The sequence below is a fragment of the Schistocerca americana genome, chromosome 2 (genome assembly GCF_021461395.2).
Source record: "Schistocerca americana isolate TAMUIC-IGC-003095 chromosome 2, iqSchAmer2.1, whole genome shotgun sequence".
In the NCBI taxonomy this organism is placed as follows: Eukaryota; Metazoa; Arthropoda; class Insecta; order Orthoptera; family Acrididae; genus Schistocerca; species Schistocerca americana.
Window position 1 is genome coordinate 254,031,082 of NC_060120.1, and position 25,154 is coordinate 254,056,235.

Here is a 25,154-nt window from a genome sequence, read left to right on the forward strand (position 1 = left end):
GGGCTGTTATCCGACGGTGCTCGTCGTAACTGGAAGGCTGTGGGTCGGCTCTGGTAGAAGACCCCCCCCCCCCCCCCCCCCAATTGACTCTTCACTCGATACTGTTCATCGGGACGTGCAGCCCACATAAACACCTGGAGGACGGGATGATGCCAAACAACGCTCTGTTTCCGCCCACGTGACAAGCGATGCAAAGGAGGGCAGAGAAATGTCGCCCCCCGTAAGTCAGACTGGAACTCTGTCGCCTCGCGACCAAACGCCTGCTATGCAGGCAACCCAAATGACACCACTGTACCGCGTGAGACCTCTGTGCCCGAGGGGTACATCAACCTGCAAGTCTCTTTATATTTTATGTAAACTGAAGGTGGAGAGGGGAGAAAGCAAAGGACGAGGACGAGATCAGCTGCATCGGCACTTTATGCAGAATTAGCGACGACATGTGAAAATGTGTGCCAGACTGGGAGTCTAAATCGGGATTAGATAGATAAGAGATTGGATTAGATTGAGTTTTCGTTCCACAGACACAAACATGAGATGATCCTTATGGGTGTAGAACAAGTCAAAGTATAATATAAAAAAATAAAACATCTGTGTATAATACTCACTTCCCTGATCATTTGCTACGAGATTGTCAAAGTAGGTGAATACATTGCTATTAATATCAACAGAATTAATGCACAGTCAGAATAAAACATAGTTGTGCACTTTTAATAAATTTGTCACATAAAAAGTATCTAATCTCGACAGTAGTGACCATGCGGTGTCAAAAGTGAAATGTAACAGACATTTCACTTCAGTTGATCTAACAGTTCCTGGATATTCATCTATTGATTAGAAGGAGTTGCAAGTTAAGAAGTCTTCCAAACTCTGTTTAAACTGCGTTTTACCTGAAACCATGATGTTCTTGAATTTATACCACAAATAAGTCTTATTACACGCTTTTGCGCTCTAAAAAGTTTTGCTCGGTTTGACGAGTTATTCCAGACTGTGATCCCATATGACATAATAGAACGACAGTAAGCAGAGTATGCAATTTTTTTATATATTTTATCTCCTACACCTAACATCATTCCCACTTCAAACACTTCTTTAGGCGCTTCAGCAATTCTGTGGTGTGCCCTTCCCAACTGAATTTATAACTGAGTTGTAATCCCTGAAATTTAACACTGCCAAACTCTTCAATCTGCTTGTCTTCATATATTATTCATATGCTGGAAGGAAATTGCTCAAAGTGTCTGCAATGCATATAGTGGGTCTTTCCAAACTTTAATGACAGTGTATTAGCTTTAAACCACTTGTCAATGTCAGTGAAATTGCTTGCAAGGCTGTTGCATCAACCATTGCGCCATCTGGACACAGTGTTAATGGCAAATGCGCAGACTATCTCCGCACGCTCCCCGGCTGATTCATATTCCCACCCATCGCCGGCCGAAGTGGCCGTGCGGTTAAAGGCGCTGCAGTCTGGAACCGCAAGACCGCTACGGTCGCAGGTTCGAATCCAGCCTCGGGCATGGATGTTTGTGATGTCCTTAGGTTAGTTAGGTTTAACTAGTTCTAAGTTCTAGGGGACTAATGACCTCAGCAGTTGAGTCCCATAGTGCTCAGAGCCATTTGAACCATTTGAACCACCCATCGCCTCCTGTCCACAGTCCCTGTCCATCTACTCTATGACTCTATGCTAGCTAATTTTAGATTCCCACCGTAAGCCGAACATAATGTGCACACGCTCTGGAGATTGCGGATTCATTACCCATCGAGGCGAATCAATTATATGAGTGCTTGGTGTCTTGTTTTTCAGACATCGGCCGTGACCTTTGCGGGTGTTCCGCATCTTGCATGTTTTCTAAATTACTTAAATAGTGCATGTCAATATTGCTTTGCCTCCCAATCAACAGTCCTCCATGCAGAAAAGTCATTAGTAGTGTTCTTTGGCTAGAGAACATTATTTTCACTTACTTATTTACTTTTTAAATAATTGTCTTTCACGTCTACGTTGCTATCAACGAGCTAACAAGATCTAAATTTTTCAGGAAACTCTAACCTCTGATAGATTTTTTTTTTATTTTAGTCATTGGTCTTCTGACTGGTCTGATGCGGACCATTACGAATTCCTCTCCTGTGCCAACCTCTTCATCTCAGAGCAGCACTTGCAACCTACGTTCTCAGTTATTTGCTGGATGTATTCCAATCTCTGTCTTCCTCCACAGCTTTTGCCCTCTACAGCTCCCTCTAGTACCATGGAAATCATTCCCTGATGTCCTAACAGATGTCCTGTCATCCTGTCCCTTCTCCTTATCAGTGTTTTCCATATATTTCTTTCCTCTCCGATTCTGCACAGAACCTCCTCATTCCTTACCGTATCAGTCCACCTAATTTTCAACATTTGTCTGCAGCACCGCATCTCAAATACATCGATTCTCTCCCGTTCCGGTTTTCCCAATGTCCACGTTTCACTACCATAAAATGCTGTGCTCCAAAAGTACATTATCAGAAATTTCTTCCTCAAATTGATACTAGTAGACTTCTCTTGTCCACGAATGCCTTTTTTACCTGTGCAAGTCTGTTTTTGATGTCCTCCTTGCCCCGTCCGTTATTGGTTATTTTGCTGCCTAGGTAGCAGAATTCCTTAACTTCATCTACTTTGTGAGCATCAGTCCTGATATTAAGTCTCTCACTGTTCTCATTTCTGGTACTTCTCATTACTTTCGTCTTTCCTCAATTTACTCACAGTCCATATTCTGTACTTAGTAGGCTGATTATTCCATTCAGTAGATCATGTAATTCTTCTTCACTTTGACTTAGGATAACAATGTCATCAGCGAATCTTATTATTGATATCCTTTCACCTTGAATTTTAATTCCACTGAAATCACGGAACTAATTTTATTTGGCTCTCTTTGTTTGTGAAGGGGAATGAACTCGACAGCCGTTGTGGCTTCGCCACATCCGTCGTATGTCTACGAAAAATCTCCGTCTTACACCATTAAATATTTTAGTTAAGTTGACCAAATTAAAATACAAGGTGAGACTGATTAAAACAGCGCAATCTTGTTTGGTTTATCTCTGGTGTAGAATAGTGTCTTATTTCATATTCTTGCAAGTTATTTCACAGTGTGAAAATCTGGTCCAATGCTTTTCGTCCACTACTCAACACCAATAACTACACACATTTTTTTCTCAATGTAACGCAGCCCAGACAATATCAGCCCACATCAGGACCGTAACGATTACGTTCGGGTTCCATTTTGTGCACCGCAAATTTCCATCTCCTCGCGCAAGAAAAATGACTCAGTTTCACTCTTTAATGAGTGAGATGTTGATATCAGAAAGGGGGTAATATATCAGAATTATACGTTGCAGAATTTTGGTGTAAGGTTTCACAGATAAGTTTATCGTGTGAAAGGGTGTTGTAAAATGGTAGAGCGATAGAGGTACAGTACCCAAGCTGATGTTCATGTCACAAACGCCCCGAAAAGTATACAGATTCTTGTCCGGCCAAAAATGATCCTTAATTTGTCAGCCATAGAGCTTATCTGGGATCAGATGGGGAGACATATTATTTTGTAGCATACTGCCTCCAGCAACGTTTATAAATTGTCACATCAAGTATTTTAGGTATGGCAAGCTGTTTATCGAGATGATATTGGGAAGCTGTTTGCTTCCATGCCGCAATGAATACATGAGTCTGGAACCGCGCGACTGTTATGGTTGCAGGTTCGAATCCTGCCTCGGGCATGGATGTGTGTGATGTCCTTAAGTTAGTTAGGTTTAAGTAGTTCAAAGTTCTAGGGGACTGATGACCTCAGATGTTAAGTCCCATAGTGCTCAGAGCCATTTGAACCATTTTTTGTTATCTCATACAGATGCTGATTATGGACATTAGGCCAGCGTAGAATACTCGATGTGTCATGAATATCTCCACAAAGTTTGATAAATATTGGTTTCGTCCTTCACGGTGTAACACCTTCCATTTTGGTCAGTGTACGATGATACAGGCACGGTCAGTAAGAGGTTTACCTATAAAAGGCAAGGTTCAAGTTCAAGTCCCAGTCCCATAATTTATTCAGTTTTAATTTCTACATTTACATTATACTCTGCGACCGACTGTGAAGTATTCGGCAGAGGCTATATCTCACTGTACCAACTACTAGGATTTCTTTGCCTTCCATTCACGTATGGAGCGCGGGAAGAATGATCGTTTAAATGCCTCTATGCCTGTAATTCATCTGACGTTTTCGTCACGATCTCTGTGGGAGTGATATGTAGGAGAAGGGGATTGTAGCATACTCCTACAGTCATCATTTAAAGCTGGTTCTTGAAAAGGAGACTTTCTTGGGACAGTTTCCGCCTATCTTCACGAGTCTGCCAGTTCAGTTCCTTCAACATCTCTGTGACACTCTCCCGCGGGTCTGGCAAACCTGGAACCATTCGCGCTGCCCTTATCTGTATATGTTCAGTATCCGCTGCTAGTTAATTGGTACGAATCCCACACACCTGAGCAATATTCTAGGTTGATTCGCACTAGTGGCTTGTAAACAATCTCTTTTTGTAGACTGATTGTACTTCCCCAGTATTCTACGTATAAACCGAAGCCTGCCATAGGTATTACCCACGACTGAACCTATGTGATCATTCCGATTCAAATCCCTAAAAAGTGCTACACCCAAGTATTTATATGAGTTAGCCGATTCCAACGTTGACTCATTGATACGATTTTCATAGAATACTATGTTTTCTTTTCCCTTTGGTGAAGTGCATAATTTTACATTTCTGAACATTTAAAGCAAACTTGCACTACCTTGAAATTTTATCAACCTCTTAGTATTTACGCAGCTTCTTTCAGACTGTACTTCATTCTAGATAACTGCATAATCTGCGAAAACTCTGAGATTACTGTTAATATTGTCCGCAAGTTCGTTATGTGCAATATGAACAGCAAGGGACCCAACACATTTCCCTGGCGTACAACTGAAGTTACTTCCACATCTAACGATGACTCTTCATCCAAGATAACATGCTATGTCCTCTCTACCAAAAAGTCCTCAGTCCGGTCACAAATTTCACTTGGTACCTCATATGATCGAACGTTTGACAGCGTAGATACGGTTCTGAGTCAAATGCTTTTCGGGAATCGAGAAATACTGCATCATATGAGAAAAGTGCGAGGTCGGTTTCTCATGATCTACAGGGTGTTACAAAAAGGCACGGCCAAACTTTCAGGAAACATTCCTCACACACAAATAAAGAAAAGATGTTATGTGGATATGTGTCCGGAAACGCTTAATTTCCATGTTAGAGCTCATTTTAGTTTCGTCAGTATGTACTGTACTTCCTCGATTCACCGCCATGATTTCATACGGGATACTCTACCTGTATTGCTAGAACATGTGCCTTTACAAGTACGACACATGTGGTTCATGCACGATGGAGCTCCTGCACATTTCAGTCGAAGTGTTCGTACGCTTCTCAACGACAGATTCGGTGACCGATGGATTGGTAGAGGCGGACCAATTCCATTGCCTCCACGCTCTCCTGACCTCAACCCTCTTGACTTTCATTTATGGGGGCATTTGAAAGCTCTTGTCTACGCAACCCCGGTACCAAATGTAGAGACTCTTCGTGCTTGTATTGTGGACGGCTGTGATACAATACGCCATTCTCCAGGGCTGCATCAGCGCATCAGGGATTCCATGCGACGGAGGGTGGATGCATGTATCCTCGCTAACGGAGAACATTTTGAACATTTCCTGTAACAAAGTGTTTGAAGTCACGCTGGTACGTTCTGTTGCTGTGTGTTTCCATTCCATGATTGTGATTTGAAGAGCACACGTTATATTTACAAGTTATGGCTACAATTGACGATTAAATATTACGAAACACATCATGACACCAGCAGGAGTTTTGATAAACCAATACGGAAAAAAATGTTTTAATTTTACGTGCAGTTCTTTTACCTATGTTTTCGAAATGAATTTATGTGACCACGTGATTTTACACGAAAAGAGAGGAAACGTCGGGAGCAGACTTACAATGAAATTACAAACGTCATGGGATGGCGATGTGCACATATGCAAATGACAACAGTATCGCTTACAAATGGTATAAAGGGGCAGTGCATTGGTGGAAGTGTCATTTGCATTCAGGTGATTCATGCGGATAGGTTTCCGATGTAATAATAGTCGCACGACTGGAATTGCAGACTTTGAACTCTAAACTGTAGCTGGAGCTAGACGCATATTTCGAGAACCACAGTGTCAAAAGTGTGCGGAGAATACCAGATATCAGGCGTTACTTCTCACCCCGGACAATCCATTTAGCGACCGAGAGCAGCGGCGTTTGAGTAGAGTTGTCAGTTCTAACAGACAAGCAACACTGTGTGATATAACCGCAGAAATTAATGTGGGGCTTACGACGAACGCATCCGTTATTGTGTGTTCGTCCTTGTGAGCGGAGGTCTGGGGCACTTCGGCCGTTCACTTACGTAATAAAATGAAACGCCTACATCCGTCTGTATGACGTCATTTATTGTACGGCTATCAGTTTCGGTGCTTCAGTGCGTCATCTTCAAGTGTTGGCTGATGCTGAAGGGGTTAACACTATTGGTATACACGATGCCTCTGTGGCAAACATCTATAATTGGTTATCGTAGACTATCTACAGCCGCGATGGTGTCTCTCCAACAATCAACTATCAACTCAACCTAGCCGTTAGGACAGTGCGACGAAATTTGGCGTTCATAGGCTGTGGCATCACTGTCCGACGCGAGTGCCTTTGCTAACAGCTTGACATAGCATGCAGCCACCTCTCCTGGGCTCATGGCCATATCGGCTGGACTGTAGACGCCTCGGAAACCGTGGCTTGGTCAGATGAGTCCCCATTTCAGTTGGTAAGAGCTAATGGTAGGGTTCTAGTGTGCCGCAGACCCCACGAAGCCATGGACTGAAATTATCAAAAGGTACTGTGCAAGCTGGTGGTGGCTCCATAATGGTGTGGGCTGTGTTTACATGGAATGGACTGGGTCCTCTGGTCCAGCTGAACCCACCGCTGACTGAAAATGGTTACGTTGGGCTACTTCATCTGCAGCCATTCATTCACTTCATGTTCCCGAACAACAACGGAAGTTTTATGGGCGATAGTTGTTCACGGTCGGTTTCAAGAACATTCTGGATTTTTCGACCAAATGATTTGGCCACCCAGTTGGTCCGATAGGAATCCCGTCGAACGTTCGTGGATCATAATCGAGAGGTCAGGAAGTGCACAAAATCCTGCACCAGCAACACTTTCGTAATTATGGACAGCTATTGAGGCAACATGGCTCAGTATTTCTGCAGGGGGCTTCCAACGACTTGTTGTGTCCATGTCACGACGAGCTGTTGTACTATGCTGGACAAACGGAGGTCCGACGCTATTTTATGAGGTATACCATCGCTTTTCTCACCTCTGTATATAAATAAGCGTGTGGAAATAAATGTGCGAGCTGTACGGATTTTGGTCCCATTTTAGACTAGCATGCCGAAGATGAACTCATTCACAAGGGTAGACTTACCAAGAAATTACCCACGAAGTTTTTATAAGTCGCTTATTTTAGATTTTTCCCCTTTCTGTGGGGTACGTCATAATTTCTGCTGTATAACCTTTTATGTGTGATGGTTGTTTTGCAGAGAGGAGCGTGTACACATCATACGTGTGGGCTGCAGTGGGCGTGGTGGCGATGGCCTCCGCCATCTTGCTGACGGGACGGTTCCTGTGGAGGAGAGGTGCCCACAACTACCCCGCCAACAAGCAGGGTGAGCAGCGCTGCGCCTACCGTGGTATAAGGCACTGGTGGCCGTTGAAACTGCATCGACGTGAAGGCGGCGTGCAGCAGACGTCAAACTGGCGTCAAGCGTATTACACACTTGACTACGCAAACGACTAGCATTTCACTGCAACCACCAGGAATAGGTAGCAGTAAAGTCGTCTACATTCTCCATAAACCCCTCGGCACTAGAGATGGGTCGTTCGCGAACTAACGGGTCCAAAAGAACGGTTCATCAAGATGAACGGAACGAGTGATGAACGAATTCTAACGAACTGTCTTTCATAGTTCACTTCGGCCGCGGCTTTCTACTTATAGTTCCCGGGAACGGGAAACGGTCGGTCTCGTTCCCGCAACGGCACGTCGGCCGGTCTCGTTCCAGCCTCTGTCCCGTTCCCGTCTGTCTCGGTCTCGGTCTCGCTCGGCCGGACTCGTCCTTCTTTTTGCCACTCGTCGCAGTTCCACTGCCGACTGCTTGTAGTTTGTTCAGTATAGAGTTGTTCGTTTCGTTCGCTGCGCACGCCCATTCTAGATCCGCTCTATACCTTTCTTACTCTGAACTCCTGGTTCTTTTCGTATTCTATTCACCGTCCATGATCGGTAATTAAAATTGTAACGTCCCTTTAGAAAAATTATTGGATTACTGTGCTGATAAACCTCTTACATTATTTGCTTTTCAAACAGCTGAGCAGAACTGAACGTACTCAGACATTCACTATAGGGACACACAATATTTTTAGCGCAACGCAATCTGACTTATAATAATCCCTACAAAGGAATGGCCCTAACTAACAATAACCCATACCTTTCATGAATCACTTACCTCACAAAAATCTTCGTTACTCAAAAACTACTGCAATGCAGCGAGCGCCAATACTGCCAACTAAATAAAAGATTCTAACTACTGAAGGCACTAACTACTGATAGGCATAGTTAGCAAATGAAAGATTTTGATAGAGAACAAACAATGTATTTACCTTAATAGTGTTCAAAAGTCATTATACATATATATATATATATATATATATATATATATATATATATATATCAGTTCATGACATCCAGTCTTAAAAATTTACTGTCTCTGATGGACACACGTCCAGATCATCCGCTCTCAAAACTCCACCATCTCTCTCCCCACATCCACCACTGCTGGCGGCTCACCTCCAACTGCGCAACGCTGCGTGCTGTTAACAGCCAACTGCCCAACACTACAATAGCAAATTCCAACAATGCCACCCAGCCACAGAATGCACACAGCACAGCCAGTGATTTTCATACAGAGCGCTATCTGGCGGTGGCGTTACCAATACAATAACCTAAACAGCCCACTCACAAAATATATTTTATAGTATCGTAAATTACATAAAATTACGTGGTATGTAATACACACATCTTTTCAGCTAACAAAACGGCATATCAGACTTCACTATTTCGATAACCAGCAGAAGAAATGCTTGTAAAAAGGCAAGATTTTTTTATTACACATGCAAAGGAAGTCGGCACGACACACACGAGTGCCCATTTTCCGTCTTTTTTTTTATCCAAGGTAAAAGAGAATGTTCATTGTTATGGGAGGCAGACCGACTTACAACCGAATGAAGTCCGCGTTCCATAATCGAGTGTCTGCTGTCACATTTTGTAAAGAGAATATGATAACTCCTACAATATTATTCCAGTGGCAAAGGGCGGCGCACGAAAAATCGGCTCCGAGTACTGGAGTGCTCATTGTCGCCTACCAATCGTCATCTGTTGGTTCGAAGTTGTTGCTTCCATTAGCTTATTTGTTATTTCTTCACTACCTAATTATTAAGTGTTTATCTATTTTGCTCGTAGCGGTCAACAAATCCTGCGTAAATGGCGAGCAGTCTGTGCTCGGGGCCGGTTTTTCGAGCGCTACCTTATGTTATTTCACTGCAATCAGCACATACGCTACAGTTGGCTAAACGAGAGGTTTTCCAGAATCACGAAAATTACAAGTGTGTCAGAATTCTGTTATGAATAAAAATTCTGTACTCCAGGGTGGAGGCAAGTTCCCCCTCTTGGCGCTTTCCATCTTCAGTCACCTATGCTACTAATTTTCAGTTTTCGCTCCTGACAAAAAGTGCACTTAGGCCTATATTTATTAACATCAAATACTGCGAAAGGTACTTGTATTAATTGCATTGGAAACTCTCACTACCTTTTAGAAAATGCACAGATGAAAAATAAAAAAAATGTATGTGGCAGGACACCTCTAGAGATCCACCCTCGATTCTGGAACTGTCTCAAATAGCTACTGTATGCCGACACCCAACTGCTAGCAACTTCGTATTTTGTGTTAGTCTTCTGACGTTTTAATTGCCCAAATTTTATTGATATTCAGTTATAATAAATGCTGACAAGAACGACATGTTTTCATGAAACTTCAATGAGTCGTTGCCTTAAAACGGCTTGCTCTAATAACACGCGAGCTATAACGCGAAAATATGTCGTTTCCCATCATTTTACTACAACAAATCGTACCAATAACGATTCGTTTTCGGCACATTAAATGTGCTGGTGCTTAGAAACAGCATATACTCATAGGGTGTAACATATAACGTAAAACACATCGAATATAGGCTTCTACTGAACCCGACAAATAGCGTGTGGCATTTTATTTACTGCCTGTGACATAGGGAGCGTTCTTCATTCCTGTTGGTTTTACTTTATGTCGCACGTTGCCGAAATTTCGGAGAACTTATTTTGTGTTTCACCTTATGAAATGGCTCCTCAACGAGAAGTAACAGAAAGTGACTTCATAAAACTCGTAGAGACCCACGCCAACATTAGCTATCTTGTCCCGTGCGCCGATTGCTTACGAGAAAACATTTGAATTCGCATTCGCGACAAGATCCTGTTATGCTTCGTTTAAAGAGGTCAAACATGTGATACCCAAGTTTCAGAATCTGGCAGTGGTCAGATGTTGTCCTGAAAATACTGTGGTTTATCGTTCATCGACATTTTTGCTCACGAAGGTCGGAACCCCATGTCTGTCATGCTAATGTGGAATCGATGGGTTGCGGAGGGCATTCCTCAATGGCATGCAGGTTCTCAGTGGCACCTCTGGACTAGCGCCTGAGAGGATCAAAACATTCCTCGCTCAGCCATGCAGGACTGAACAGTCGCGTCAAATATAATGAGTAAGGAAATGAACTTGTTTTGCAGCAAGGCAAGTGTCCGCATGCACAGACTGACAACGTGTACAGTACCACGGACAGTCAACACAGCGACGTTGTTGAGGCTTCCTTGGACGTGCTATCAGAGGGGGGGAGGGGGTGGGCGTGGGGAGGCTGGGTTATACCGACAGGTTTACACTTTTGCACCCAATGACAACACTACACAGAGGCTAGTTTTAGTTTTCTCTATAGTATCATGATAGACATACCCATATGTTGAAACTCCTAGGAAACGAACGTTGCCAGGTTGCAGTTGTCTTCTCTATAAGGTCTCTGCACTTGATTTGGCACTACAGCTTGCTATTGGTTACACAGTACCCTAACGTTTGGTTCGCATATCTGGTATTTTGGACAGAAACCTTTACATTTCTGGCGTTTTCATGTTGGTAGGTGTGCCCTATCTTCAAGGTCTCCATAAAGTTGTCTTTTAACAAGATAATGTGAGAGCTCATGTTGCTTGTGCTGTATTGACACGCCTCAGTACAGAGGGGTTAAACCGTTACCTTGGCCACCAGTTTCTGCAAATGTGTCACCCACTGGGAACATCTAATCATGGGTTGCTGTCAGACTGGCACGCCACCACTACCCTAACTGATCAACTCTGGCACAGAGTTAAAGCCTCATGGAATATCCTTAGCTGTCATCCAAGCTCAGTTGGGGGCCAAACGGGTTGGAGCCACAACCCACTAGTGGGCATTCTAGCGGTCATGGTGGACAGTGGCTGTTAGAGGCTATAAAAACCTTTTCATTAGGTTTTCATAAAATTTTAACATAAAGTATGTGGTAAGCAATTATTCTCATAGGCTTGAACGTGCTATAACAGTGCTTTACGAATTTTACTAGCTTATTTCCTGTAGCTTCGCCTGCATGTGCATTCAACACATTATTGCTCACATCTACCCCCTGCTCGTTTCCATCTCTTTCACTGTCACTCTGTCCACCTCATCCTTCCCACACTATCTTCTCCTCCCCACTCCCTCTGCCTCTTCATCTTCTCCTCCTCCCTCTTTCTGTCTATCTCCTGTCCCTCTCTCTCGCCATCTCCTCCTCGCATCTCTCTGTCCTTCCCCTCCTCACTCCTCTATCTCCTCCACCCCTCTCTCAAACCATCTACTCCTCTCACTTCATCTGTCCATCCCCTCATCACCCCTCTGCTCTATCCCCTCCTCCCCTTTTTTAAATCTTCTTCTCCTCTCCCCTCATCTGCCATTCCCTCCTCATTCATTTCTCTCTGTTCATCTCGTCTGGCCCCTCTCTGTGGTATCCACTGTCTCCACACTCACTGTCTCCTTCCCCTCTCTGAGACATCCTTCTCTTGTCTCTGTCTGTGCCCTCCTTCCATCTTCTCTCTTTCCATCCTCTCCTGCCTCACTTTCCCACTGTCCATCCAGGTTGAGTGTACTTCAACACTCTACACGTCTCATGGAGGGCTGGCTACACAACAGGAGCTAAGAAACCCATTCTTGACCCTCATGTATAGGCTGCTGAGCAAAGCAGATCGATAAGACAGGCTGATACTATTCCAGCACAACATGCCTGTCGTGCAAGGCAGCATGCATGTGGGGACTGGAAAACAGTTCGTTACTCCTGACTTTTAGGCTGCCCTAAAAAGCATATCTATAAGGTATCCAAAATTGTTCCTACACAATATGCTTATCATACAGGAATTCCTAAGGGACCAAACTGCTGAGGTCATCGGTCCCTGGACTTACACACTACTTAAGTTAACTTAAAGCTAACGACAACACACACACCCATGCCCGAGGGAGGACTCAAATCTCCGGCGGGAGGGGCCAGACAACCTATATGTCAGTGGCTACAAAAAGCACATTTTTATCCTATTTCTACCCTTACTGGAGCTAGGATGTTATAAATCCCAAACTGCTGATACTCATGAGGCCTGCTGTTTCTGTGCCATATTTAGTTGAAATCGATACAGGGGTTTTGGAGGAGATTGCAGACATCAACCATTGGGCAGTTAGAAAATTTTACTTCTCACACTGATACTAAATTGTTTTCTTTCAGCGAAAGAATGTTGTCGAAAAGAAGTGTCTGCTATGTGAGCAATAAGATGACTGACACCCAAACTAAGCAACACTCATCCTTCAGACTCGCACTTATGTTGCACGATAAGGGGAAATGTCAAATTCTGTAACTTGTGTAGGGTCGAGGAGAAACTTTATAAGTGATGGAGACTTAATAAATAGAGAGCATGTCAGATGGAGTTGTAGTTCGGAAAATGAGGCCTGTTAAAGATGACAGGACATAGATGTGAAATGTATCGAGGTGATGGGCGAGAGGGATATATTGAGACAGCCTTTCAGTTTCCGTATGAATCTACTTCGTCAGCGCTGAGCGCTGTTAATAACTAATAATACAATGGAAACAAATGGTTAACGAATTTGGTATAACATTGTTTAGGGTTCACTGGTAGTTTCATACACTGGTGCGCCAAGATTAAGGACTCAAGTTAACTTTTGCGTGATGTCACTACCTAAAAATATAGAAAGAATTACTACAGTGTAGTACAGAAGGTAACTGAAAAAATGCGCAATGAAATGAACAGATATGACACTTTTATTCAAATACAATAATTAACCTGAAGTCGCCGCGACTTACAGTGTTCCCCTGAACACTAAAAAATAGATTCAGATGGCTCTGAGCACTATGGGACTTTACATCTGAGCTCATCAGTCCCTTAGACTTACAACTACTTAAACCTAACTAACCTAAGGACATCACACACATCCATGCCCGAGGCAGGATTCGAACCTGCGACCGTAGCAGCAGCGCGGTTCCGGACTGAAGCGCCTAGAACGCTAAAAGGTCGGGACATGGTTCCTAATAGAGTGTGTGGTCACCATGCACGGCAGTGAATGCTCGGCAACATGCTCCCATGCTGGTCACAAGGCTAGTAAGAAGTTTATGTAGTAGGGCACTCCATTCCTTCACCTGCGAGGTCGACACCTACAAGATGGTCGTTGGTGCATGTGGACGTGCTGCAGTGAGTTTCCTTAATACACGCCAGAAGAACAAAGTGCGTGACCGCTACAAAACATTTTCGTGCAAACATCAGTACATCTTTCAAAGTGACATCGCTTCTTACTAAGTTTTCTCTTCTTCCACAGGATGACCACAGCATTTACGAAAAGATTATGTAACATCAGTATGACCTTATTGTAAAGTTGTTTTTGTAATGCCATTTAGGCGGAAGATGCGGTATTCCCTCGAAATATGTCGCTAAATAAATAAGTTGTTGTTATTGTTGTGGTCTTCAGTCCTGAGACTGGTTTGATGCAGCTCTCCATGCTACTCTATCCTGTGCAAGCTTCTTCATCTCCCAGTACCTACTGCAACCTACATCCTTCTGAATCTGCTTAGTGTATTCATCTCTTGGTCTCCCTCTACGATTTTTACCCTCCACGCTGCCCTCCAATGCTAAATTTGTGATCCCTTGATGCCTCAAAACATGTCCTACCAACCGATCCCTTCTTCTAGTCAAGTTGTGCCACAAACTTCTCTTCTCCCCAATCCTATTCAATACCTCCTCATTAGTTACGTGATCTACCCACCTTATCTTCAGCATTCTTCTGTAGCACCACATTTCGAAAGCTTCTATTCTCTTCTTGTCCAAACTGGTTATCGTCCATGTTTCACTTCCATACATGGCTACACTCCATACAAATACTTTCAGAAACGACTTCCTGACACTTAAATCTATACTCGATGTTAACAAATTTCTCTTCTTCAGAAACGATTTCCTTGCCATTGCCAGTCTACATTTTATATCCTCTCTACTTCGACCATCTTCAGTTATTTTACTCCCTAAATAGCAAAACTCCTTTACTACTTTAAGTGTCTCATTTCCTAATCTAATCCCCTCAGCATCACCCGATTTAATTTGACTACATTCCATTATCCTCGTTTTGCTTTTGTTGATGTTCATCTTATATCCTCCTTTCAGGACACTGTCCATTCCGTTCAACTGCTCTTCCAAGTCCTTTGCTGTCTCTGACAGAATTACAATGTCATCGGCGAACCTCAAAGTTTTTACTTCTTCTCCATGAATTTTAATACCTACTCCGAATTTTTCTTTTGTTTCCTTTACTGCTTGCTCAATATACAGATTGAATAACATCGGGGAGAGGCTACAACCCTGTCTCACTCCTTTCCCAACCACTGCTTCCCTTTCATGCCCCTTGACTCTTATAACTGCCATCTGGTTTCTGTACAAATTGTAAATAGCCTTTCGCTCCCTGTATTTTACCCCTGCCACCTTCAGAATTTGAAAGAGAGTATTCCAGTTAACGTTGTCAAAAGCTTTCTCTAAGTCTACAAATGCTAGAAACGTAGGTTTGCCTTTTCTTAATCTTTCTTCTAAGATAAGTCTTAAAGTTAGTATTGCCTCACGTGTTCCAACATTTCTATGGAATCCAAACTGATCTTCCCCGAGGTCCGCTTCTACCAGTTTTTCCATTCGTCTATAAAGAATTCGCGTTAGTATTTTGCAGCTGTGACTTATTAAACTGATAGTTCGGTAATTTTCACATCTGTCAACACCTGCTTTCTTTGGTATTGGAATTATTATATTCTTCTTGAAGTCTGTGGGTATTTCGCCTGTCTCATACATCCTGCTCACCAGATGGTAGAGTTTTATCATGACTGGCTCTCCCGAGGCCATTAGTAGTTCTAATGGAATGTTGTCTACTCCCGGGGCCTTGTTTCGACTCAGGTCTTTCAGTGCTCTGTCAAACTCTTCACGCAGTATCTTATCTCCCATTTCATCTTCATCTACATCCTCTTCCATTTCCATAACATTGTCCTCAAGTACATCGCCCTTGTATAAACCCTCTATATACTCCTTCCACCTTTCTGCCTTCCCTTCTTTGCTTAGAACTGGGTTGCCATCTGAGCTCTTGATATTCACACAAGTGGTTCTCTTCTCTCCAAAGGTCTCTTTAATTTTTCTGTAGGCAGTATCTATCTTACCCCTAGTGAGACAAGCCTCTACATCCTTACATTTGTCCTCTAGCCATCCCTGCTTAGCCATTTTGCACTTTCTGTCGATCTCATTTTTGAGACGTTTGTATTCCCTTTTGCCTGCTTCATTTACTGCATTTTTATATTTTCTCCTTTCATCAATTAAATTCAATATTTCTTCTGTTACCCAAGGATTTCTATTAGCCCTCGTCTTTTTACCTACTTGATCCTCTGCTGCCTTCACTACTTCATCCCTCAGAGCTACCCATTCTTCTTCTACTGTATTTCTTTCCCCCATTCCTATCAATTGTTCCCTTATGCTCTCCCTGAAACTCTCTACAACCTCTGGTTCTTTCAGTTTATCCAGGTCCCATCTCCTTAAATTCCCACCTTTTTGCAGTTTCTTCAGTTTCAATCTGCAGTTCATAACCAATAGATTGTGGTCAGAATCCACATCTGCCCCTGGAAATGTCTTACAATTTAAAACCTGGTTCCTAAATCTCTGTCTTACCATTATATAATCTATCTGATACCTATTAGTATCTCCAGGATTCTTCCAGGTATACAACTTTCTTTTATGATTCTTGAACCAAGTGTTAGCTATGATTAAGTTATGCTCTGTGCAAAATTCTGCAAGGCGGCTTCCTCTTTCATTTCTTCCCCCCAATCCATATTCACCTACTATGTTTCCTTCTCTCCCTTCTCCTACTGACGAATTCCAGTCACCCATGACTATTAAATTTTCGTCTCCCTTCACTACCTGAATAATTTCTTTTATCTCGTCATATATTTCATCAATTTCTTCATCATCTGCAGAGCTAGTTGGCATATAAACTTGTACTACTGTAGTAGGCATGGGCTTTGTGTCTATCTTGGCCACAATAATGCGTTCACTATGCTGTTTGTAGTAGCTAACCCGCACTCCTATTTTTTTATTCATTATTAAACCTACTCCTGCATTACCCCTATTTGATTTTGTATTGATAACCCTGTAATCACCTGACCAAAAGTCTTGTTCCTCCTGCCACCGAACTTCACTAATTCCCACTATATCTAACTTTAACCTATCCATTTCCCTTTTTAAATTTTCTAACCGACCTGCCCGATTAAGGGATCTGACATTCCACGCTCCGATCCGTAGAATGCCAGTTTTCTTTCTCCTGATAACGACGTCCTCTTGAGTAGTCCCCGCCCGGAGATAAGTTACAATAGTTAAAGTTTGTGACTGGCAGCGGTAATTTAAAAAAAAAAAACTTGACATAAATCTGGAAGGCCGGTCGCGAGTCCAATGTGCTAGACACTGCGCCACCACTTTTAGAAGGAAGAAAGACATGAAGGATTTCAGAAGAAGGAAAAATTACTTTTTACCGGTTGAAGGAATGTACAACCATCAAAAGGAACTTTACTGCATTATTACTTTTCTTTTTCAGTACCGGTACCACTAAATGGAAAATTTTTCCTTATCATTTAGTTCAAAATTAAGAAGAAATTTAAACTAACAACCAACAATAGAAAGTAAAGAAAGGAAAGGAAAGAAAAGCGGTAAAGCACATGCCTGGAAACGGAGTCAGCAGGATCGAATCCCGGTTGGACCATGAGCTCTTCAGTCTTCGTTTTAACGTACCACTCATCTCTCAACGATCTGAGGACGCGCCAGAAACAACATGTGGCTCGGATCCCAAGTTAAACTCTAGGTCCCCTTTTCCCTGTCTGAGAACTCGCGTATTTTAAAGACACATAAGTTGCCGATATGGTATCCAATAGAAAGACTTGCACACCTGGCCACTGAACCACACCAGATTATTGTTGATGTACATAATTAAGTTTATGGACCCATCAGCGTGCGAATCCTGTTAGCACTTATCCGGTTCGTTTTTTTCTGTTTTGTTTTTTTTGTTTTTTACCATTGCATGGCGTATTTCTTTCAGTTATCTTTAGCGCTATTCTGTAGCAGTTCTCTCTATGTGTGGTCCATGTTTCAGCGAGCTATGTTACATAATGCAAAAGTCACTTTTGTCCTTACCTTTTGGACATCTTTTTACTAACGGCGGGCCGGTCGGAGTGGCCGTGCGGTTCTAGGCGCTACAGTCTGGAACTGAGCGACCGCTACAGTCGCAGGTTCGAATCCTGCCTCGGGCATGGATGTGTGTGATGTCCTTAGGTTAGTTAGGTTTAATTAGTTCTAAGTTCTAGGCGACGGATGACCTCAGAAGTTAAGTCGCATAGTGCTCAGAGCCATTTTACTAACGGCGGATTGCCAAGTTGACGACAAATATGTAAGTCTGCATAGCGTGTAATTCTTCCTCGACGTTAACTAGGTTATGAGAGTAGACCGCACACATTTCGGTCTTAAGAGGTATCACATCAATCCATTTCTTGTTGAAGTAACTTAAGGGAATGCAGCCGGGTGACGCCGTCGACAATCGCCATTATTTCGACAGAAGCACACAGTGCCACTTTCAAGGCAAAACTGCAGCAAGTAAGCGATATGCAAGCGAATTTAATAGTTCGGTTTTCAGAGAAATTCCGGAAAGATAAAACACACTGAAAGCACTAGTGCCATTACAAACCAAAGATGACGGGCGTGAGAAGTTATCAATAGCGAAACTAACAATCAGGGAGTGAGGTAGCATTAACTCTGTCCCTCTGTTTTTTGACAAGGGAGAGAGCAAGATTCCATGCAGAAATTAAACAAAAACCGCCACTGCTAATTCAATTTCAACAGCTTCCTTAATAACACTATCCCAACAGCTGGAAGTGCATTCCAGAATCTCCGTTTTGTTATATTCCAGAGGATGACCAGAACGAAGTCAATTTTCTGCATGGCGGATTTGCTCAACTGTTGTAAGCGTGTGTGCCGCTTATGCTCAGTACATTGGCCCTCCACAGTCCTGATAGTCTGACCAATATATGACATGCCACAACTGCAAATTATACGGTAGAATCCCGCCTTACGCAAACGAAGATCGTCCTTTACGGAACCTAAAAAGACCCTGATCTTAGATGGTGCTCGAAAAACACACTTCACATTACATTTCCTCAAAATAGACCAATCCCATTCGAAACGCTCCCACCGTAAGACGGAAAGGCCGCAAACTTTTGTGCCACCTCGGTTTATTATCGTCACTCGCGCTATGCACACTCGATCGATAGCGCAACGCACGTCTGGTCTGTCTGTCATTATAACGATTCTGACGAAAGGTGACTTAGAGCTGGACTAACTCAGCTGAAAACTTGACACGGTCCGAGATGACATGGGCCCAATGAACCAAGGTACGAAGTACGCCTTCACGCTGAGCCGGATGGTGACAACTATCAGCCTGCAGGTACAAGTCAGTGTGAGTAGATTTCCTATAAATTGCATGTCCCACTATACCATCCATCTTCCTCCTGCCAACACATAAAGGAAGTGAAGTCAGGCATCTTTTTCCACCTCCAGTGTGAAACAAATATTCGGGTGAACTGAATTCAGGTGTTCTAAAAAGTGGTTCAAATACTCAGTGTCATGAGGTGAAACAACAAAAGTATCTTCTACATATCTAAAAAAAACAAAAACAAAAAACAAACAAAAACACGCAGGTTTCAAAGGAAGCGACTCCAAGGGACGTTCCTCGAAATGTTCCATAAAGAAATTGGCAATAATAAGTGACAATTGTCATCCACAACAACTGCATCTGTCTGCTCGTAGTATTGGTCATTGAGTAAAGTAAGTGGAAGCCAACAAATGTCGAAATAGGTTCGTTAATTCAGCACCAAAACGAACCTCAATCAACCATAAATGAACAGAGGAAGACAAGTGAAGAGAAAGGCCACATAAAAACTTACTATAATATTAAATTCATTCAATCGGATTCCCTTTAATCGACGTAAGAAATCCTCCGAGTTCTTAATGTGGTGCTCCCACCGACTTTTTACAGCGCTCAGCAGAGTAGCAAGGTGTTTTTCTATACGATATGTCGGCGGACCAATGTCACTCAAAATCGAAGAGGATCCTTGTGGACCTTTCGGAGCCACATAACCTAGGGATGGCTGTCTTCGCTTCCTTGATGTGTTGGTCAGGAGGAAGGTGGATGTGACATGCAGTTTACAGAAAACCTACTCACACTGACTTGTATCTGCAGACTGGCGGTTGGCGGCGTACTAGCATACAGCACTGATTCCAAAGTTCGGCAGCGAGCAGAAACAATTTTATCTTCCAAAGTGATACACCATCTTCCGGCTTCTGCTGAAACAGTTAACCACCTCAACCACCGCGCCGGATCTTCTTCGACTGAGCTATTAACAGGGTGGGTGTGCTCGTCTTATCAACCTGTGTGGTTAAGGGGACGGGCTAAGACCAGTATGTGCAGATATTTCTTACAGCAGCCGCGATTTGAAGCTCAGGCCTGCAACAATAGTTGTGAAGCACCTCGGACTCTGTGATAGCGAAGGGTGTATTTCTGTAAATGCTCAACTGCTACACCAGTAGGATCCCAGCCAACCATTATTCTACGCTTTCTTGCCATGAGTTCTCTCCTCGTAGCTTGTCGCGTAATCCCCACCGCGCACCCTTTTTACTTTATATGCAGTTTATATCGCATAAAATTTTAATTAATTTCATATTGCTTATTGTTTGGAGCATGACAGATAAAATACGATTCTCACTATTATTTTCTGCAGTTGAAAATATTTTATCTTTATGCACTTTGACCTATTATGTGGGGATACGCACAACACTGAAAGATTTCCTGCTGTGGACGTACGATCTTTAATTTGCAAACTACACTCCTGGAAATTTAAATAAGAACACCGTGAATTCATTGTCCCAGGAAGGGGAAACTTTATTGACACATTCCTGGGGTCAGATACATCACATGATCACACTGACAGAACCACAGGCACATAGACACAGGCAACAGAGCATGCACAATGTCGGCACTAGTACAGTGTATATCCACCTTTCGCAGCAATGCAGGCTGCTGTTCTCCCATGGAGACGATCGTAGAGATGCTGGATGTAGTCCTGTGGAACGGCTTGCCATGCCATTTCCACCTGGCGCCTCAGTTGGACCAGCGTTCGTGCTGGACGTGCAGACCGCGTGAGACGACGCTTCATCCAGTCCCAAACATGCTCAATGGGGGACAGATCCGGAGATCTTGCTGGCCAGGGTAGTTGACTTACACCTTCTAGAGCACGTTGGGTGGCACGGGATACATGCGGACGTGCATTGTCCTGTTGGAACAGCAAGTTCCCTTGCCGGTCTAGGAATGGTAGAACGATGGGTTCGATGACGGTTTGGATGTACCGTGCACTATTCAGTGTCCCCTCGACGATCACCAGTGGTGTACAGCCAGTGTAGGAGATCGCTCCCCACACCATGATGCCGGGTGTTGACCCTGTGTGCCTCGTCGTATGCAGTCCTGATTGTGGCGCTCACCTGCACGGCGCCAAACACGCATACGACCATCATTGGCACCAAGGCAGAAGCGACTCTCATCGCTGAAGATGACACGTCTCCATTCGTCCCTCCATTCACGCCTGTCGCGACACCACTGGAGGCGGGCTGCACGATGTTGGGGCGTGAGCGGAAGACGGCCTAACGGTGTGCGGGACCGTAGCCCAGCTTCATGGAGACGGTTGCGAATGGTCCTCGCCGATACCCCAGGAGCAACAGTGTCCCTAATTTGCTGGGAAGTGGCGGTGCGGTCCCCTACGGCACTGCGTAGGATCCTACGGTCTTGGCGTGCATCCGTGCGTCGCTGCGGTCCGGTCCCAGGTCGACGGGCACGTGCACCTTCCGCCGACCACTGGCGACAACATCGATGTACTGTGGAGACCTCACGCCCCACGTGTTGAGCAATTCGGTGGTACGTCCACCCGGCCTCCCGCATGCCCACTATACGCCCTCGCTCAAAGTCCGTCAACTGCACATACGGTTCACGTCCACGCTGTCGCGGCATGCTGGCAGTGTTAAAGACTGCGATGGAGCTCCGTATGCCACGGCAAACTGGCTGACACTGACGGCGGCGGTGCACAAATGCTGCGCAGCTAGCGCCATTCGACGGCCAACACCGCGGTTCCTGGTGTGTCCGCTGTGCCGTGCGTGTGATCATTGCTTGTACAGCCCTCTCGCAGTGTCCGGAGCAAGTATGGTGGGTCTGACACACCGGTGTCAATGTGTTCTTTTTTCCATTTCCAGGAGTGTATTTTTATACAGGGTGTTACAAAAAGGTACGGCCAAACATTCAGAAAACATTCCTCACACACAAATAAAGAAAAGATGTTATGTGGACATATTTCCGGAAACGCTTAATTTCCATGTTAGAGCTCATTTTAGTTTCGTCGTCCAACTACGCTGAATGGTGCACGTTATCATGATTTCATACGAGATACTCTACCTGTGCTGCTAGAACATGTGCCTTTACAAGTACGACACAACATGTGGTTCATGCACGATGGAGCTCCTGCACATTTCAGTCGAAGTGTTCATACGCTTCTCAACAACAGATTCGGTGACCGATGGATTGGTAGAGGCGGACCAATTCCATTGCCTCCACGCTCTCCTGACCTCAACCCTCTTGACTTTCATTTATGGGTGCATTTTAAAAGCTCTTGTCTACGCAACCCCGGTACCAAATGTAGAGACTCTTCGTGCTCGTATTGTGGACGGCTGTGATATAATACGCCATTCTCCAGGGCTTCATCAGCGCATCAGGGATTCCATGCGACGGAGGGTGGATGCATGTATCCTCGCTAACGGAGGACATTTTGAACATTTCATGTAACAAAGTGTTTGAAGTCACGCTGGTACGTTCTGTTGCTGTGTATTTCCATTCCATGATTAATGTGATTTGAAGAGAAGTAATAAAATGAGCTCTAACATGCAAAGTAAGCGTTTACGGACACATGTGCACGTAACATATTTTCTTTCTTTTTGTGTGAGGAATGTTTCCTGAAAGTTTGGCCTTACCTTTTTGTAACACCCTGTATAACACTGATATGGCTTGTTAGATATGGAACATGGGATCATTACTGTAACTAATTATGGGAAAAAATGCCCTTCGGTACATTCATCTCTTGACTGTACTGAAAATTACTCTTATTACATGTACGGAAGTTACAGTATGTTATGTTCACTAAACGTAAAAGCTGCAGTGGATTTTTTTAAATATACGAACACTATTAACTGCCACGACTAACATAAGAGCATGAAACTAAAAAAAATGAAATTTGATTTTTATGTTATCAGCCAGAACAGGTTTTGCACAGCAATCTTTGATCACACACAAGTAAAATTTTATCACTCATGAATTATTTACGTAAATGATAATACAATAAATAGCAGCCGCCCATGTCCACCTGAAAATGACATAATAAAATCCACAATTTCCCTCTGAAGTCTCCAGGAAGCTGAAAGAGAGAATTTTAATGTACCTTTACCTGCCCGCTGTATTGCGGGACAACTGCTTTCATTCAGTTTCATTTGAATTTGCCGCGCCAGCGCTTCCCGCGATCGCTGCACGGCTCTGCGTCATGAAAAATTCCTAATACGGTGAAAACGGCTGAGAACGTGGAATGAAACGTTGAGCAAGCTAGCAATAAATTATTACAGGTAATAATTTTAACAATTTCTATATTCAAAAAATCAACCTAAATTGAAAGTACACACCTTTTACAAATATCAGCCTCCAATGGCGTCTTTCTCGATCAAAGGACAAACGAAGGCTACATAAGCATTCAATCGAGCGTCACAGGCTCTTACAACTTTAACGGCTACAAGAACACAGAGACAGCAATGTTTTAACCTCAACTAGTTATAGGGAATTTAATATGCATCTTTGTAATTATTTTTAATTATCATTGTCTGCTTCCATACATACATTCGCCGACCACAGGCGTTAATTGTGAAATACAGATACATAATTATTACACAAACATAAAAACGAAAAATTGTTAGTTCCTTTTATACATAATCTACAACCATTCATATAGTAATGAAATAATAACAATAATACTTATAAATGTTTATTTTTATTATTTTTTATATATTATAACGATTTTGTAAATGTATTGCCAGGAGGCGTCACAAGCTCTTCCGTAGCTAGTGATCTACAGTGTTAAATTTGTCCGCCAGTGGTCTCCATAGCCTAAGCTTTTACAACAGAGTTGCCGTTAATTCGGCTCCTACTGCCAGGTGTAGGAAAATGTTAGCAACGGGGTGATAATTTTTTCCACTGTGTAAAGTAAGCTCTCCGATATCCGACAGAACAGTAATCGATTTCTGCACTTGTCGGCGAACACATCAGAATGCCATTAGGATCGGTGTCAGCTAAGCTGTTAAAACGGCAATGTCCGGCGGATCGCTTTCGACACTAGGACGCCGGTGCGGAGCTGTCCCTAGTGTGTGCTGTAGACATGTAGACGCCGACTGGTCGCTGTTGCAGGGAAGGCCGCCACAACGGTGGTGCTGGTGTACAGGCACGCGAGCGACGGCCACGTGGCCGTGGTGCGCCAGCTGGCCGCCTTCCTGCGAGTCGCGGGCGGCTTCCACGTGCTGCTCGACGAGGAGGACATTCCGCGCTGCGCGGACAAGGTCAGAGTCTGCCTGCACTGCCTCCCAAAGTACCGGAAACCAACCACATTTACTATGCATTCCACATTAACTCGCTCCTTATGCATCATATATATATATATATATATATATATATATATATATATATATATATATATATATATATATAGGGTGTTTCAAAAATGACCGGTATATTTGAAACGGCAATAAAAACTAAACGAGCAGCGATAGAAATACACCGTTTGTTGCAATATGCTTGGGACAACAGTACATTTTCAGACGGACAAACTTTCGAAATTACAGTAGTTACAATTTTCAACAACAGATGGCGCTGCAAGTGATGTGAAAGATATAGAAGACAACGCAGTCTGTGGGTGGGCCATTCTGTACGTCGTCTTTCTGCTGTAAGCGTGTGCTGTTCACAACGTGCAAGTGTGCTGTAGACAACATGGTTTATTCCTTAGAACAGAGGATTTTTCTGGTGTTGGAATTCCACCGCCTAGAACACAGTGTTGTTGCAACAAGACGAAGTTTTCAACGGAGGTTTTTAATGTAACCAAAGGACCGAAAAGCGATACAATAAAGGATCTGTTTGAAAAATTTCAACGGACTGGGAACGTGACGG

General features: G+C 43.5%; 1 protein-coding gene across 1 annotated transcript in view; it reads left to right on the forward strand.

Moving 5' to 3' along the window:
* Positions 1–25,154, forward strand: part of LOC124593934 — a 278,695-nt gene that overhangs the window by 238,739 nt on the left and 14,802 nt on the right. Inside the window, exons 7-8 of the mRNA XM_047132283.1 lie at positions 7,662–7,787; positions 24,402–24,550. Of these exons, the coding sequence (XP_046988239.1) occupies positions 7,662–7,787; positions 24,402–24,550 (275 nt within the window). The remainder of the gene's footprint in view (positions 1–7,661; positions 7,788–24,401; positions 24,551–25,154) is intronic.